The sequence below is a fragment of the Meles meles genome, chromosome 12, assembly GCF_922984935.1.
Source record: "Meles meles chromosome 12, mMelMel3.1 paternal haplotype, whole genome shotgun sequence".
NCBI classification, from domain to species: domain Eukaryota; kingdom Metazoa; phylum Chordata; class Mammalia; order Carnivora; family Mustelidae; genus Meles; species Meles meles.
The window spans coordinates 3937652-3951838 of record NC_060077.1 but is presented as its reverse complement, the minus strand read 5'-3'; the positions used below and the strand labels follow the sequence as shown (position 1 = coordinate 3951838).

At 43.1% G+C, this 14187-nt stretch overlaps 1 protein-coding gene across 4 annotated transcripts in view; it reads left to right on the top strand.

The window, feature by feature from the left end:
• RNF10 (ring finger protein 10) overlaps positions 1-14187 on the top strand; it is a 43402-nt gene that overhangs the window by 19916 nt on the left and 9299 nt on the right. For 2 of the 4 annotated variants that reach the window (XM_046024762.1, XM_046024761.1), the window contains exons 3-10: positions 1641-1840; positions 3326-3416; positions 6339-6523; positions 6604-6740; positions 10951-11111; positions 12757-12882; positions 13117-13378; positions 13592-13725. In XM_046024762.1, the coding sequence (XP_045880718.1) occupies positions 1641-1840; positions 3326-3416; positions 6339-6523; positions 6604-6740; positions 10951-11111; positions 12757-12882; positions 13117-13378; positions 13592-13725 (1296 nt within the window). Of the gene's footprint in view, positions 1-1640; positions 1841-3325; positions 3417-6338; positions 6524-6603; positions 6741-10950; positions 11112-12756; positions 12883-13101; positions 13379-13591; positions 13726-14187 lie in introns of all 4 variants that reach the window. The other 2 variants (XM_046024760.1, XM_046024759.1) reach the window with 1 other exon arrangement.

Here is a 14187-nt window from a genome sequence, read left to right as displayed (position 1 = left end):
ATTTCCTTTGACCTAGTAATTCCTACTAAACATTCAGAAGAAATAATTGTATGTGGCCAAATATTTGTGCACGAAGATCTATCCAAAAATGGGTTTATCATAACATTATTTTGTTACAGAGGAGAAGCTATGAACAGTGCGTCCTATGTGGGGCATTATAGTATACATATATGATGTAGTGGTATATAGCCGTTTAAAGTGACTGTATGCTAATATGACTGATGTGGCAAAGTGTTTTTAACATCAGATGAGATACTGGGATTAGGAAATGGACTAGCTGGGGCGTAAGGGTGGCTCTGTCGTCAAGTGTCTGCCTTTGGCTGAGGTCATGATCCCAAGGGTCCTGGGATCGAGCCCCACATCGGGCTCCCTGCTCAGTGGGAAGCCTGCTTCTCCCTCTCCCACTCCCCCTGCTTGTGTTTCCTCTCTCGCTGTGTCTGTCTCTGTCAATAAATAAATAAAATCTTAAAAAAAAAAAAAGAAGAAAGAAAGAAATGCACTAGCTGACTTATAACAGGTATCTTCCATTTCAATTTGGGAATGTTAAGAGAGCCAAAAAAATGGGCACCTGGATGGTTCAATTGACTAAGTGTCTTTCTGCAGCTCAGGTCATGATCCCAGGGCTCCTTGCTCAGTGGGGACCCTGCGTCTCCCTCTCCCTTTGTCTACTGCTTCTGCTCCTGTTCTCACTTGCTCTCTGTTAAAAAAATAAATGAAACTTTAAAAAAAATTTATCTTCTTTTTTTTATTTATCTTCTTTAAAAAAAAAAAAAGATTTTATTTATTTATTTGAGAGAAAAAGAGCACAAGTAGGTAGAGCGGCAGGCAGAGGGAGAGGGAGAAGCAGGCTCTTTGCTGAGCAGGGAGCCCGATAAGGGACTCGAGCCCAGAACCCTGGGATCATGACCTGAGCCAGAGGCAGCCGCTTAACCGACTGAGCCATCCAGGTGCCCAATAAAGAAAATCTTAAAAAACAAAAACAAACTGAAAAAGCCCAACATGATTTCTTGCATCTTTGTGTGCAGTGGTATTTCTCCCATGTGGTTTCTTGCCACTTTCTAAACTGCTTCTGAATCTGCTGATGGGGTTTATTTCTGGACACAGAGGTAGTCTGCCTATATGTTCTAATTCCGTCAGTTTTAATTAACAACGAATAGCAATGTGTGTCTTAGGAGGTCTCTGGCAGGATCCTGAAGCCCATGGCAGTTAGCAGCTGCCTGTGAGCTGCCTCCAGAGTATAGTTCCACAGACTCGCTTTTGCCAGAAACAAACCAAAGAACAGGTAGCTAGTAAGAGTGAAGGTGTAGGAGTCCTATGGGACTGTCAGAAGATTAATCCAGTAAATAAATCTTTGTGTTTCAAGAGAGCTAGAGGAGTTCTGTTGGGTTTTGTCACTTAATGGTTAATTGCCTTTTCACAGGGCAGGCTGTAAGTAATTGCACGTTAAAGGCTCTGGTCCCCCTCTTCACTCCCACCCACATTTTGGCGGACTTTTTGTATTATTCTCTCCTAGGAAGATTGTTTACTTTAAGCCTGTGTTTCATTTAGTTAGCATCTTAAGCCATGTAGAAGGAGGGATTGTGCTAGTTTCTGTTGTAAGTCAGTAATAATCTGAAATACTTGATTCATTCTTGTTCTAGGTAGCAGAGGCTCAAAGGGCAGAGTTTAGCCCTGCCCAGTTCTCTGGTCCGAAGAAGATCAATTTGAACCACTTGTTGAATTTCACTTTTGAACCCCGTGGCCAGGCAGGTCACTTTGAAGGCGGTGGACATGGCAGCTGGGGAAAAAGGAACAAGTGGGGGCATAAGCCTTTTAACAAGGAACTCTTTTTACAGGCCAAGTGAGTATGTCAACTCTTAGGAGGAGAGTGAAGTTGAGCCTCTGGGCAGTTGCTGGAGCTGAGAAGCAGCTTTTATTTTATTTCTTTAGAAGCAGCTTCTTTTATGTTATTTCATGTAAAAATTTATTTATTTATTTGAGAGAGAGAGAGAGCACGAGCAGGGTGAGGGGCAGAGGGAGAAGCAGACCTCCCTTCTGAGCAGGGAGTCTGACACAGGGCTCTATCCCAGAGCCCTGGGATCATGACCTGAGCCAAAGGCAGATGCTCAACTGATTCATCTGCCCAGGTGCCCCAGCAGAAGCTTCTTTTAAATTGCTGTGGGGCGCCTGTGTGGCTCAGTGGTTTAAGCTGCTGCCTTCGGCTCAGGTCATGATCTCAGGGTCCTGGGATCGAGTCCCACATCGGGCTCTCTGCTTGGCGGGGAGCCTGCTTCCCTCTCACTCTCTCTGCCTGCCTCTCTGCCTGTGATCTCTGTCATAAATAAAAAAATAAAAAATAAAAATCTTTAAAAAAATAAAAATCTTTAAATTGCTGTGGGAGAGAGGTAGGAAAGGATTTGATTTGGTTCTTTTTCTCCTCTCTCTTTCTTTTTGAGCGGGGTGGCAAGTGTTGAAAAACAACTTTTCAAGTGGTTGTTATTGGTGCTTAAAAGAATATATTACTTAAATACATTAAAAATGCTAAAATTAAAGAATGCTTTACTGTCATGATGTGGTAGAAGTTTTCTTTTGAATTGGACCCAGATTTAAATTTTATTTTGGTAATTTATACAGAATTTTATTTTGGTAATTATTTACCATATTATTTACCATATTATTACATTATTTACATAATTACAAATTACATTATTTACCATATTATTACAATATAAATTTGGTAATTTATTAGGTAATTTGTTTAGCCACTTTTGAGACTCTGCTTCCTCCTATAAAGGAGGAAATGAAAGACAGGTTGGAGTGTTTGGCATATATTTGCTCAAATACTGATTGCCTTTTGTTTCCTTTTGTGTGTCATTAGTTAATAATGTAAGATTTGACCTTGGATCTAGACTCAAGTAACTGGTTAGTACTTTATATAAATTGGTTATCAAATGATTGAGTGAGGATAGGCTTTCTACCGCCTTGAAGATTAGCTGTGTGCCGGGGTTTCTCACAGGGCGGAAGGAAATCTGGCTTCCTGCTGATTGATGGAGCCATAGTCTGGGTTAATTTTAGCCCAAGGGAGGCCTACAGCAGCTTGGCTGGGCCTGAGAGCAGAAGAAACAGAGTTCATGGATTTAGACTCCTTCCTACTTGCCAAGCTCTGGATTCCCGCCAGAGCCAGGGCTAAAAACTGAGGCTGAACTCGTAGTTCTGTGCTTCACAAACCATGGCTGCTAATGGCCTGTATTTGATTACTAAGTGAAGGAAGTAATGACTTTTTGGTGATGGCATGTCGGTGGATTCTGACAGTCTGCCTTTTCCTTGTCTTTTTCCCTATTTCCAGCTGCCAATTTGTAGTGTCTGAAGACCAAGACTACACAGTTCATTTTGCTGATCCTGATACCTTAGTCAACTGGGACTTTGTGGAACAAGTGGTAAGTAGCTCAGCTAAGCGGGGGAGAGAACTAAAGAAATGGACCGTGGTGACACAGCAGCTGTTGGCTGGTGTCACTGTTGATTGGTTTTTCTGCGTGGCCGCACTGTAGACGTTCCCCAGAGATCAGTCCTGGGTTTCTTCTGGAGTTCCTTTTGTGCACTCCTATTGGCTGGCCTGCAGGATTGGGAAATTGGAGGACTCTCATCTAAAAGGCATATAAAAGCAGTGCTATCTACAACCTGTCCTGGGAAGAAGTAACCAGAGGAATAGATGAAGAACTCTGGTTACCCTCCTGACCTAGAATGGGCTCATGGATATGGCTTCACTGGTAGCCATTTGTAGTAATCTGTATTCAGTAAGGCCTCAGTCTTGTGGCGGGTGAATGGCCACTAGCTGCCCTGCTGTCGAAGCCACTGCTGCATTTTGTTTTCTTTTTCTTTTTTTTTTTTTTTTAAATATTTTATTTATGTATTTGACAGAGAGGTCACAAGTAGACAGGCAGGCAGAGAGAGAGGGAGAAACAGGCTCCTCACTGAGCAGAGAGCCCGATGCGGGGCTCGATCCCAGGACCCTGAGATCATGACCCGAGCCGAAGGTAGAGGCTTAAACCACCGAGCCACCCAGGCGCCCCTGCATTTTGTTTTCTTTCGAAGTTGGGAGCTCTGGGTATTCTCTTGCTGCTCTTAGCTTATAGAGATATAGAATATTTTTCAAAACTAAAGGCCTCAAAGCCTGGCTTCCCATTAAGTATGAAAATTCATAAAATCATCAGAGAATGACGAGTCCTATGAAGCCTAAGTTTTATATTTATTGATTAAAAAAAAAAGAGAGGCATATAAAGTGAAAATCTCATTGACTTCTCTGTTGGAAAATTACTCGTACCTTACTTCTTGATCTTTTGTATGCCTTTGTGTATGTGTATATATCTTTTTTTTATAAATGGGATCATAGGGGTGCCCGGGTGGCTCAGTTAAGTGTTTGCCTTTGGCTCAGGTCATGATCCCAGGATCCTGGGATTGAGTCTGACATGGGGCTCCCTGCTCAGTGGGGAGCCTGCCTCTCCCTCTTCCCCCTGCTTGTGTTCTCTCTCATACTCTCTCTCTCTAATAAATAAGTAAATAAAATCTTTTTTTTTTCCTTAAGATTTTATTTATTTATCTGACAGAGATCACAAGTAGGCAGAGAGAGGAGGAAGCAGGCTCCCTGTGGAGCAGAGAGCCCGATGCAGGGCTCGATCCCAGGACCCTGGGATCATGACCCGAGCCGAAGGCAGAGGCTCTAACCCACTGAGCCATCCAGGTGCCCCTAAATAAAATCTTTGAAAGAAAGTGGAATCATATATTGATTTCTGTCACTTTTTCCCTTTGTGGAACCCCTAAAATACTTGTGTAATTATTGTGTGTGTGTGTGTGTGTGTGTGTGTGTATACATATATTTTTTTTTAAGATTTGCTTACTGGGGCGCCTGGGTGGCTCAGTGGGTTAAAGCCTCTGCCTTTGGCTCAGGTCATAGTCCCAGGATTCTGGGATCGAGTCCTGCATCGGGTTCTATGCTCAATGGGGAGCCTGCTTCCTCCTCTCTCTCTCTCTCTCTCTCTCTCTGCCTGCCTCTCCACCTACTTGAGATCTCTGTCAAATAAATAAATTAATTAAAAAAAAAAAGATTCTACTGTGAGAAAGCTTGCACACATGTGTGCACATGGCAGGGAGTGGATGGGGAGAAGGAGACAAACAGACTCAGTGCTGAGTGGGGACCCTAATATAGGACTTGATCCCAGAATACTGAAATATAACCTGAGTTGAAATCAAGAGTGGGGTGCTTATGGGGTGGCTCAGTTGATTAAGTGACTGCTTTGGGTTGGGTCATGATCCTGGAGTCCTGGGATCGAGTCCTACATTAGGCTGCCTGCTCAGTGGGGTCTGCTCTTGACTCTGACCTTCCCCTGCCATGTGCTTTCTCTTTTTCATTCTCTCTTTCAAATAAATAAATACAGTCTTGGGGAAAAAAAAAAAAGTGGGATGCATAACTGACTGAACCACCCAGGTACCCCTTGTTGTTATATTAAACCATTATGGATTCCCTAATGATATAAAGTGTTATTATATACCGACTTTATTTATATTTATATTCATATATATGTATCTGCATTTTTTTAATTTAATTTTATTTTTTTTTAAAGATTTTATTTATTTATTTGACAGACACAGATCACAAGTAGGCAGAGAGGCAGGCAGAGAGAGAGAGGGAAGCAGGCTCCCTGCCGAGCAGAGAGCCCGATGCGGGACTTGATCCCAGGACCCCGAGATCATGACCTGAGCCGAAGGCAGCGGCTTAACCCACTGAGCCACCCAGGCGCCCCACGTATCTGCATTTTTAAAAAAAGATTTTACTTATTTATTTGACAGAGAGAGAGATCACAAGTAGGCAGAGAGGCAGGCAGAGAGAGAGGGGGAAGCAGATTTCCTGCTGAGCAGAGAGCCTGATGTGAGGCTCGATACCAGAACCCTGAGATCATGACCTGAGTCTAAGGCAGAGGCTTAACCAACACTGAACCACCCAGGCGCCCCTGTATCTGCATTTTTTAACACTTTTGTGAAGATGTGTTGAGTAGAGATGTATAGAGCTGTGATGGGAGAGGAGAGAGAATTTTATTTTTTTTTTAAGATTTTATTTATTTATTTGACAGAAGTAGAGATCATAAGTAGGCAGAGAGGCAGGCAGAGAGAGAGGGGGAAGCAGGCTACCCACTGAGCAGAGAGCCCGATTTGGGGCTCGATCCCAGGACCTGAGATCATGACCTGAGCCGAAGGCAGTGGCTTAAACCACTGAGCCACCCAGGCGCCCCGGAGAGAAAGATTTTAACTTTGACAGCCCCATGTCAGTTTGAAAGCAGTGTAACTTGTGCGTTATTTTGTTTCAGCGTATTTGTAGCCATGAAGTGCCATCTTGCCCAATATGCCTGTATCCACCTACTGCAGCCAAGATAACCCGTTGTGGACACATCTTCTGCTGGGCATGCATTCTGCACTACCTTTCCCTGAGTGAGAAGACCTGGAGTAAATGTCCCATCTGTTACAGTTCTGTGCATAAGAAGGATCTCAAGAGGTGAGATGGAGACATTTAATAGATTAGATTCCCCATCTGCTGACTCCTTGCTCTTTTCTATCTAAATGTCCATGTTACAGTGTTGTTGCCACAGAGTCACGACAGTATGTTGTTGGTGATACCATTACAATGCAGCTGATGAAGAGGGAGAAAGGGGTGTTGTTGGCTTTGCCCAAATCCAAATGGATGAATGTAGACCATCCTATTCATCTAGGAGGTGAGTTCTGCTAATTTAGGGGGCAAATAATTTTGGGTACATTCTTTAAGGCTATTGAGTGTATCTTTCTATTAGAGTATATCTTTCTATTAGAAATTGAGCCTTTGGGGGACGCCTGGGTGGCTCAGTGGGTTAAAGCCTCTGCCTTCCGCTCAGGTCATGGTCCCAGGGTCCTGGGATCAAGCCCCGCATCAGGCTCTCTGCTCCGCATAGAGCCTGCTTCCGCCTCTCTCTCTGCCTACTTGTAAGATCTGTCTGTCAAATAAATAAATAAAATAAAATAAAAAAATAAAGAAATTGAGCCTTTGGGCAGGTCATTTCTAGCATTTCCACATCAGTTTTAGGATTCTGGTAACTTAGAGGAGAGTTTGCAGAGTGGCTTAACTCTCTGCAAGTTTTAAGTATGGTTCAGTTATATATATATATATATATATATATATATATATATATATATTTTTTTTTTTTTTTTTAAGATTTATTCATTTATTTGAGAGAGCAGGAGAGAGCATGAGGAGAAGCAGGCTGTCCACTGAGCAGGGAGCCCAATGCGGGCCTTAGTCCTGGGACTCCAGGATCATGACCTGATCCGAAGGCAGCTGCTTAACTGACTAAGCCAACCAAAGGCCCTCAGTTTTTCATTTCGTTGAAATAGTGGCTGGTCTTGAGGATTCCACAGTCAGCAGTCTGAGCACCTGTTGTCCAGGAACTCAGTAGTCTAGTAGAAGAAACATATGGTAGCCAAGCAATTAGAATATAGAATGTGAGAAGTACTCACGGTGGGGAACGTGCACAGGGTTTTATGTCCTGTATTCCATACAGAAATGAGTATTGATTGAAGTGGCATTTCGGTTTCTGGGCAAAAGATACTTCTCAATAAATAGTATTGAAACAGTTGACTCTCGTGGAAAAAAAAAATTAGATCCCTGTCTCATACCATTCATAAAAATCAACTCCTCATGGATTAAGTAATTGAATTTTAGAAAAAATATGGGACAGTATCTTTATAAATCTTCAGGTAGGGATGGATTTTTGAACCAGGATAAAACTGTAGATGTTAAAAAAGAAAAGCTAAATAAATGTGATTTTATAAGAATGAAATCTGACAAGATTCCTTAAAGTCAACTGATGATAAACTAAGGGAAGATTTACACATTTTTAAATTAATTAACTAATTAAAGATTTTATTTGTCAGCGAGGCAGAGCAAGTATTCTATGAATTAGATTAACAAGCTGGGCTAAGCATGTGCAAAGCATTTTCCAGAAAGAGATACTGGAATCCTTCCCAAGAATTATAAGAGATTCAATTTTGTTAAGAGTTATGTAAATCAAAATGGCTATCAGATTGACACACACGAAAAAGAGAAAAAAACATTGGGAACACCAGATTTCGCGGGGGTGAAGGAAAATGAGTTCTTGGTGGTCTTTTGAGGGGAGATGTTTGATAGTATATAAAGTATGCACAGGGAATGTGGCTGGCTCTGCTGGAGGAACGTGGCTCACAATTGTGAATTTGAACCCCACGTGGGGTGTAGAGATTACTTAAATAAATTAAAAAAAAAAAACCACAAAACCCATAACCCGTGATTCAGCATTTATACTTAAATATCATAAGGAAATTAATTGCACCAAGGAGCATGTATAAGGATTTTTTGTTACAATGTAATAATATAACTTGACAATAAGCTAAATGTTCCATAAGGAATTTACTCAAAGTAGAGTGTATTATTCTATGGAATACAATACAGAAGGTAAAAATTAGATCTCTGGGGCGCCTGGGTGGCTCAGTGGGTTAAAGCCTCTGCCTTCGGCTCAGGTCATGGTCCCAGGGTCCTGGGATTGAGCCCCGCATCGGGCTCTCTGCTCAGCAGGGAGCCTGCTTCCCTCTCTCTCTTTCTGCCCCTCTGCCTACTTGTGATCGCTCTCTGTCAGATAAATGGATGAAATCTTTAAAAAAAAAAAAATTGGATCTCTGTATTAATAATTTGAAAGATTGGGGCACCTGAATGGCTCAGTGGGTTAAGCCTCTGCCTTCGGCTCAGGTCAATATCTCAGGATCCTCGGATCAAGCCCCACATCAGGCTCTCTGCTTAGCAGGGAGCCTGCTTCCCCAACCCCCCCGCCTGCTTCTCTGCCTACTTGTTAACTCTCTCTGTCAGATAAATAAATAAAATATTCTTAAAAAGAGAAATTAAAAAAATAATTTTAAAAAATTAAAAAAATAATTTTAACATACATTGGATGGAAAATGCAGAACAAAGCTTAGAGTTTATCATTTATAGAAAAAGCTTCCTTTCTTTTTTTTTTTTTTTTTAAGATTATTTATTTATTTATTTGACAGAGAGAGATCACAAGTAGACAGAGAGGCAGGCAGAGAGAGAGAGGGAAGCAGGCTCCCTGCTAAGCAGAGAGCCTGATGCGGGACTCGATCCCAGGACCCTGAGATCATGACCTGAGCCGAAAGCAGCGGCTTAACCCACTGAGCCACCCAGGCGCCCAAAAGCTTCCTTTCTTTAAATGAACATGGGCATAAATGTATAGAAGAAGATTTGACGACTACATATTGAAATTTGTAAATGGTTATCTCTGGGTGGGTACTAGGATGGAAGGATGGGGAAATGGTATTTCAAGGGCTTCTCTTTTTTTTTTTTTTAGATTTCATTTATTTATTTGACAGAGAGAGATCACAAGTAGACAGAGAGGCAGGCAGAGAGAGAGAGAGGGAAGCAGGCTCCCTGCTGAGCAGAGAGCCCGATGCGGTGCGGGACTCGATCCCAGGACCCCGAGATCATGACCTGAGCCGAAGGCAGCGGCTTAACCCACTGAGCCACCCAGGCGCCCCAAAGGGCTTCTCAAAAGATAATATTGTCTTAAACTTTTGAAAAAGTACAGAAAATATGGAAGAGGGAAGTTAAGGAAATAAATCCTCCATGATCCTTTTATGCAGAGGTACCCCAAAATTCTAGATTTTTTTTTCTGTGCATGTATACTTCTGCAAGATTAGGATTAAATTTTCTAGTTTGGTGTCTGCATTTTATTCATGTAATGTGAGTATTTCTACATGTCAGTAAATGTCCTCAGAAAACCATTTTTAGGGGCGCCTGGGTGGCTCAGTGGGTTAAGCCGCTGCCTTCGGCTCAGGTCATGATCTCAGGGTCCTGGGATCGAGTCCCGCATCGGGCTCTCTGCTCAGCAGGGAGCCTGCTTCCCTCTCTCTCTCTCTGCCTGCCTCTCTATCTACTTGTGATCTCAAATAAATAAATAAAAAAAAATTAAAAAAAAAAAAAAAAAAAACCAAACCATTTTTATTTAAAAAAATTTTTTTAAAGCTTATTTTTATTTTAAGTAATCTCTGTATCCAACATGGGGCTCAAATGCACGACCTGGAGATGAAAAGTCGTGTGCTCGGGGCGCCTGAGTGGCTCAGTGGGTTAAGCCTCTGCCTTCAGTTCAGGTCATGATCCCAGGGTCCTGGGATTGAGCCCCACATTGGGCTCTCTGCTCAGCAGGGAGCCTGTTTCCTCCTCTCTCTCTCTGCCTGCCTCTCTGCCTACTTGTGATCTCTGTCTGTCAAATAAATAAATCTTAAAAAAAAAAAAAAAAAAAAGTCATGTGCTCTCCCAATTGAGCCAGCCAGGTGCTCCCAGAAAACCATTTTTAATGTTTGCAAAATTCTCTTTAGTGAATATGCCATCATGTCATTAACTAGTTCTGTATTATTAGACATACTGGTTGGTTGTAGTATTTTTGGTATTATGGATGGTGTAATTATTGAATATTGTTTGGCTAAATTTTTAACTGCATTTTTTGTTTTCTTAGATTCCTTATAAAATGGGGTCAGAGGGGGCACCTGGGTGGCTCAGTGGGTTAAGGCCTCTGCCTTCGGCTCAGGTCATGATCCCAGGGTCCTGGGATCGAGCCCCGCATCGGGCTCTCTGCTCCGCGGGGAGCCTGCTTCCTCCTCTCTCTCTGCCTGCCTCTCTGCCTAGTTGTGATTTCTCTCTGTCAAATAAATAAAATATTAAAAAAAAAAATTTAAAATGGGGTCAGAGTTAGAAACCTTGTATTAAGGTCATTATTAAATTGTTTTTAGAAAATTATGCTAAATTACTTCCATCTTTACAACAAAGGTGTGTGTAAGAGTTGCTGTGTAGGCAGGCGGCTGCAAAGCTTTGAATGTTGCATTTTTGTGATCTTGCTGGTTTTCCTGTAGATGACCAGCACAGCCAGTACTCCAAGTTGCTGCTGGCCTCTAAGGAGCAGGTGCTGCACCGGGTAGTTCGGGAGGAGAAGGTAGCTCTAGAGCAGCAGCTGGCAGAGGAGAAGCACACTCCCGAGTCCTGCTTTATTGAGGCAGCTATCCAGGAGCTCAAGGTAAGCCGATGCCCTGGAAACAAGGTAGCGCGGTGGGGATATGTTACCTCAGTCCCACATTTAAGATCATGAACAGGGAAAGGCTAAAAAAGACAGTTTGCTCTGGGATTTGGTGATGGGAGGGAAGGGCTGACCCCTAGTGTTTTTTTTGTGTGTGTTTTTGGGGGGTACCTAGTGTGGTGGTGGTTTTTTTTTAAGCTTTTTTAAAAAAGATTTTATTTATTAGAGAGTATGAGAGGCGAGAGGGTTAGAGGGAGAAGCAGATTCCCCACTGAGCAGGGAGCCTAGTGTGGGACTCATCCTGGGATTCCAGGATCATGACCTGAGCTGAAGGCATTTGCTTAACCAACTGAGCCGCCCAGGTACCCGGTACCTAGTGGTTTGTAAAGTGCTCTCTGGGGCTGAAAGGAAGAAGTTAAAATGATCTTGGAGTTAATTGAGCCACTGAAGTCTCTTTGATTAACTATGTTCTGAGTTAAGCAAGGTAGGCTTTTTTTCCCCCCCGAAAAAAACACTTGGATTTATTTTTAGAGATGTTTTATTTGAGGGACATTTTGAAGAAAGTAGTATGGCCTATGTAGCAGGCCTTAGGAGTGCCTGTTGAGGATTTGGAGCAACAGGAATTCCCGAGATACAGAATTTCCTAAGCTCTGTACCCTTTCATCGGCATCAGAATCCCTGGTTGTTGGGCTCCACCCTGAGAGGTGGAGTCTGTCAAGTCTGGGCTCAGTAGACTTAATAATTTGCATTATCATGAGTTCCAGGGTGTTTTTGATTTTGTTCATCCTCAGACCATATTTTGAGAATTACAGATCTTAATTAGAGCAATGAAAGCCCTTGTTTATTGAGTGATTGGCATGTGACAGGCCCTATGCGATGGTACTGTATTTACATTTATCTCACTTAAGTGTCATTTCCTGGTGTGATAGATACGACTGTCCCCTTTCATGGATGAGGAAATGGAGTCATGGGTTAAGTAAGGTAATTTACTTGAGGACATATAACTAAAAAGAGGTGAAGCTGAAATTCCTGTCTTTCCTGAGTCCTCCTTTAGCAGGGTACTGTGTATTTCATTTAGTTTTTTTCCCCGCTGTAATGCAGAGTACTTGTTCCAATGCATTTCAGAGAAGAAAAGCTATATAAAAGTAGAGCTGTCCAGGTTGAGGTGGGGGTTGGCCAAACCCCTGCCTCTTGGACTGAGGCTTTTGAAGCGTAGCTTGTAAACACAAGAAGACTAGTTCTGTGTTCTTGGATTTTTGTTCAGGAAGCTTTTGTGTAGTGTTGTCAGTGTGACTGCCACAGATTCTAAGCAGAATACCATCCCGTTTGGGTACCAAGTGCTTTTTGCTTCCTGTTCCCTTTGAAGAATGAGGATTTTAAGTACTTGAAATCCAGGCACCCCTGGCAATTATGTTTTAAGACCAAGATTGAAAATAGTCACAATAATCAAAATATATAGGACTAGATGAAAGGAATGGTTTGGAGAAAAAGCCACAGTGGGGATGGGAGCAATGGGAGCACTATTCTCATTGGGTCTTGTTGCCTTTTAATTTACGCTCCTGTTGGGAGAGTCTGTCGTAAGCCCTTGCCAAACGCGGTGTTTCTGGAAACTTCGCTTTCTCTGGTCTTCTCTCTGGCGGTCTAGACTCGGGAAGAAGCTCTGTCAGGATTGACCGAAAGCGGAAGGGAGGTCCCTGGTGTTGTGCCTGCTCTGGAACAACTGGTGCTGATGGCTCCCTTGGCGAAGGAGTCCGTTTTTCAACCCAGGAAGGTTAGTGTGTCCCTGTTAGAGGCTAAAGGCTGCTGTTCTTCAATGCTGCTGTTGAGGTGGCAGGTGCTGGACTTTGTGGGGAGAGCGGGGGCTGTGAGTGTTTCCTGTGTGCTTATTAGTTCTTTACCCAGGGATGTTAAATCAGTGACAGCTAAGGAAAACATCTGGAGAACTTGGTTCTGGTGCCTACCTTGCCACATAAACTTTCTTTTGATATAGAATTTGTCCCAACAGGGTGTGCTAGAGTATCTGTCTGCTTTTGATGAAGAGACCACCGAAGTTTGTTCTCTGGGCTCTCCTCATCCTCTTGCTCTCCCTCTGGTGGAGGAAGAGGAAGCAGTGTCTGAACCAGAGCCTGAGGCCTGTGATGACTCAGAGTTAGCAGATGACAGTCTGGGAGAGGGGACCATTTGTACTGAGTCCAGCCAGCAGGAACCCATCACCAAGCCAGGCTTTCCACATCTGAGCAGCTCTCCTTGTTACTACTTTTATCAAGGTGAGTGTCCCTGAGAGGAGGGCTGGGTTGCCATGGAGAGGTCTCAGCGAGATGACCTGTCCTCTTAGCAGAAGAAGGTATTGCTGCTAGTTGTGGGTGCTTGGGTCTGTTGTGTCTTTGGCTTTGGGGAGGGAGAGGCAGGCCTAGCTGTGTGGGGGGCCCTCTCTTGAGGACCCGCCAAGATTGCTGTGTGAGAGAGCCGCTTGTCTTTAGCGGAGGACGGGCAGCACATGTTCCTGCATCCCGTGAATGTGCGCTGCCTTGTGAGGGAGTACGGCAGCCTGGAGCAGAGCCCGGAGAAGATCTCAGCGGTAGTGGTGGAGATTGCCGGCTACTCCATGTCCGAGGTAAGGTCCTGCCTGCCCCGAGGGGCACGGTTTTGGGGTGCCATCAGAATGATCTCTTTGACATGGGCCTAGCCAGCCCATGCACCCAATGCTTCAAGGATTGTAGCTTTTGTATTTAAGTCTATTTTTGTCACTGATGATTGTCCCTGCAAAGTTTTTAGAAATTAAATGGTGCTCCCTTGCCATGTTGGGTTTCTGGTAGTCACTACCGCTCTCTGCTTAACAGGTTCATTTATTGTGGTTTGGGAATATAGAGTCTCTCACTTTCATTCAAGATGAGTTTGTTTTTATCTTTTTCCTTTTGGCTTGGGAAAAATGTCCAAGGAATTGAAAAGTTCTTGGAAGCTCTACATTAGGTTATACAAGCTTGAAACACATTTTTTAAAGATTTTTAAAAAATTTTTATTTATTTGACAGAGATCACAAGTAGGCAGAGAGGTGGGTAGAGAGAGAGAGAGAGGA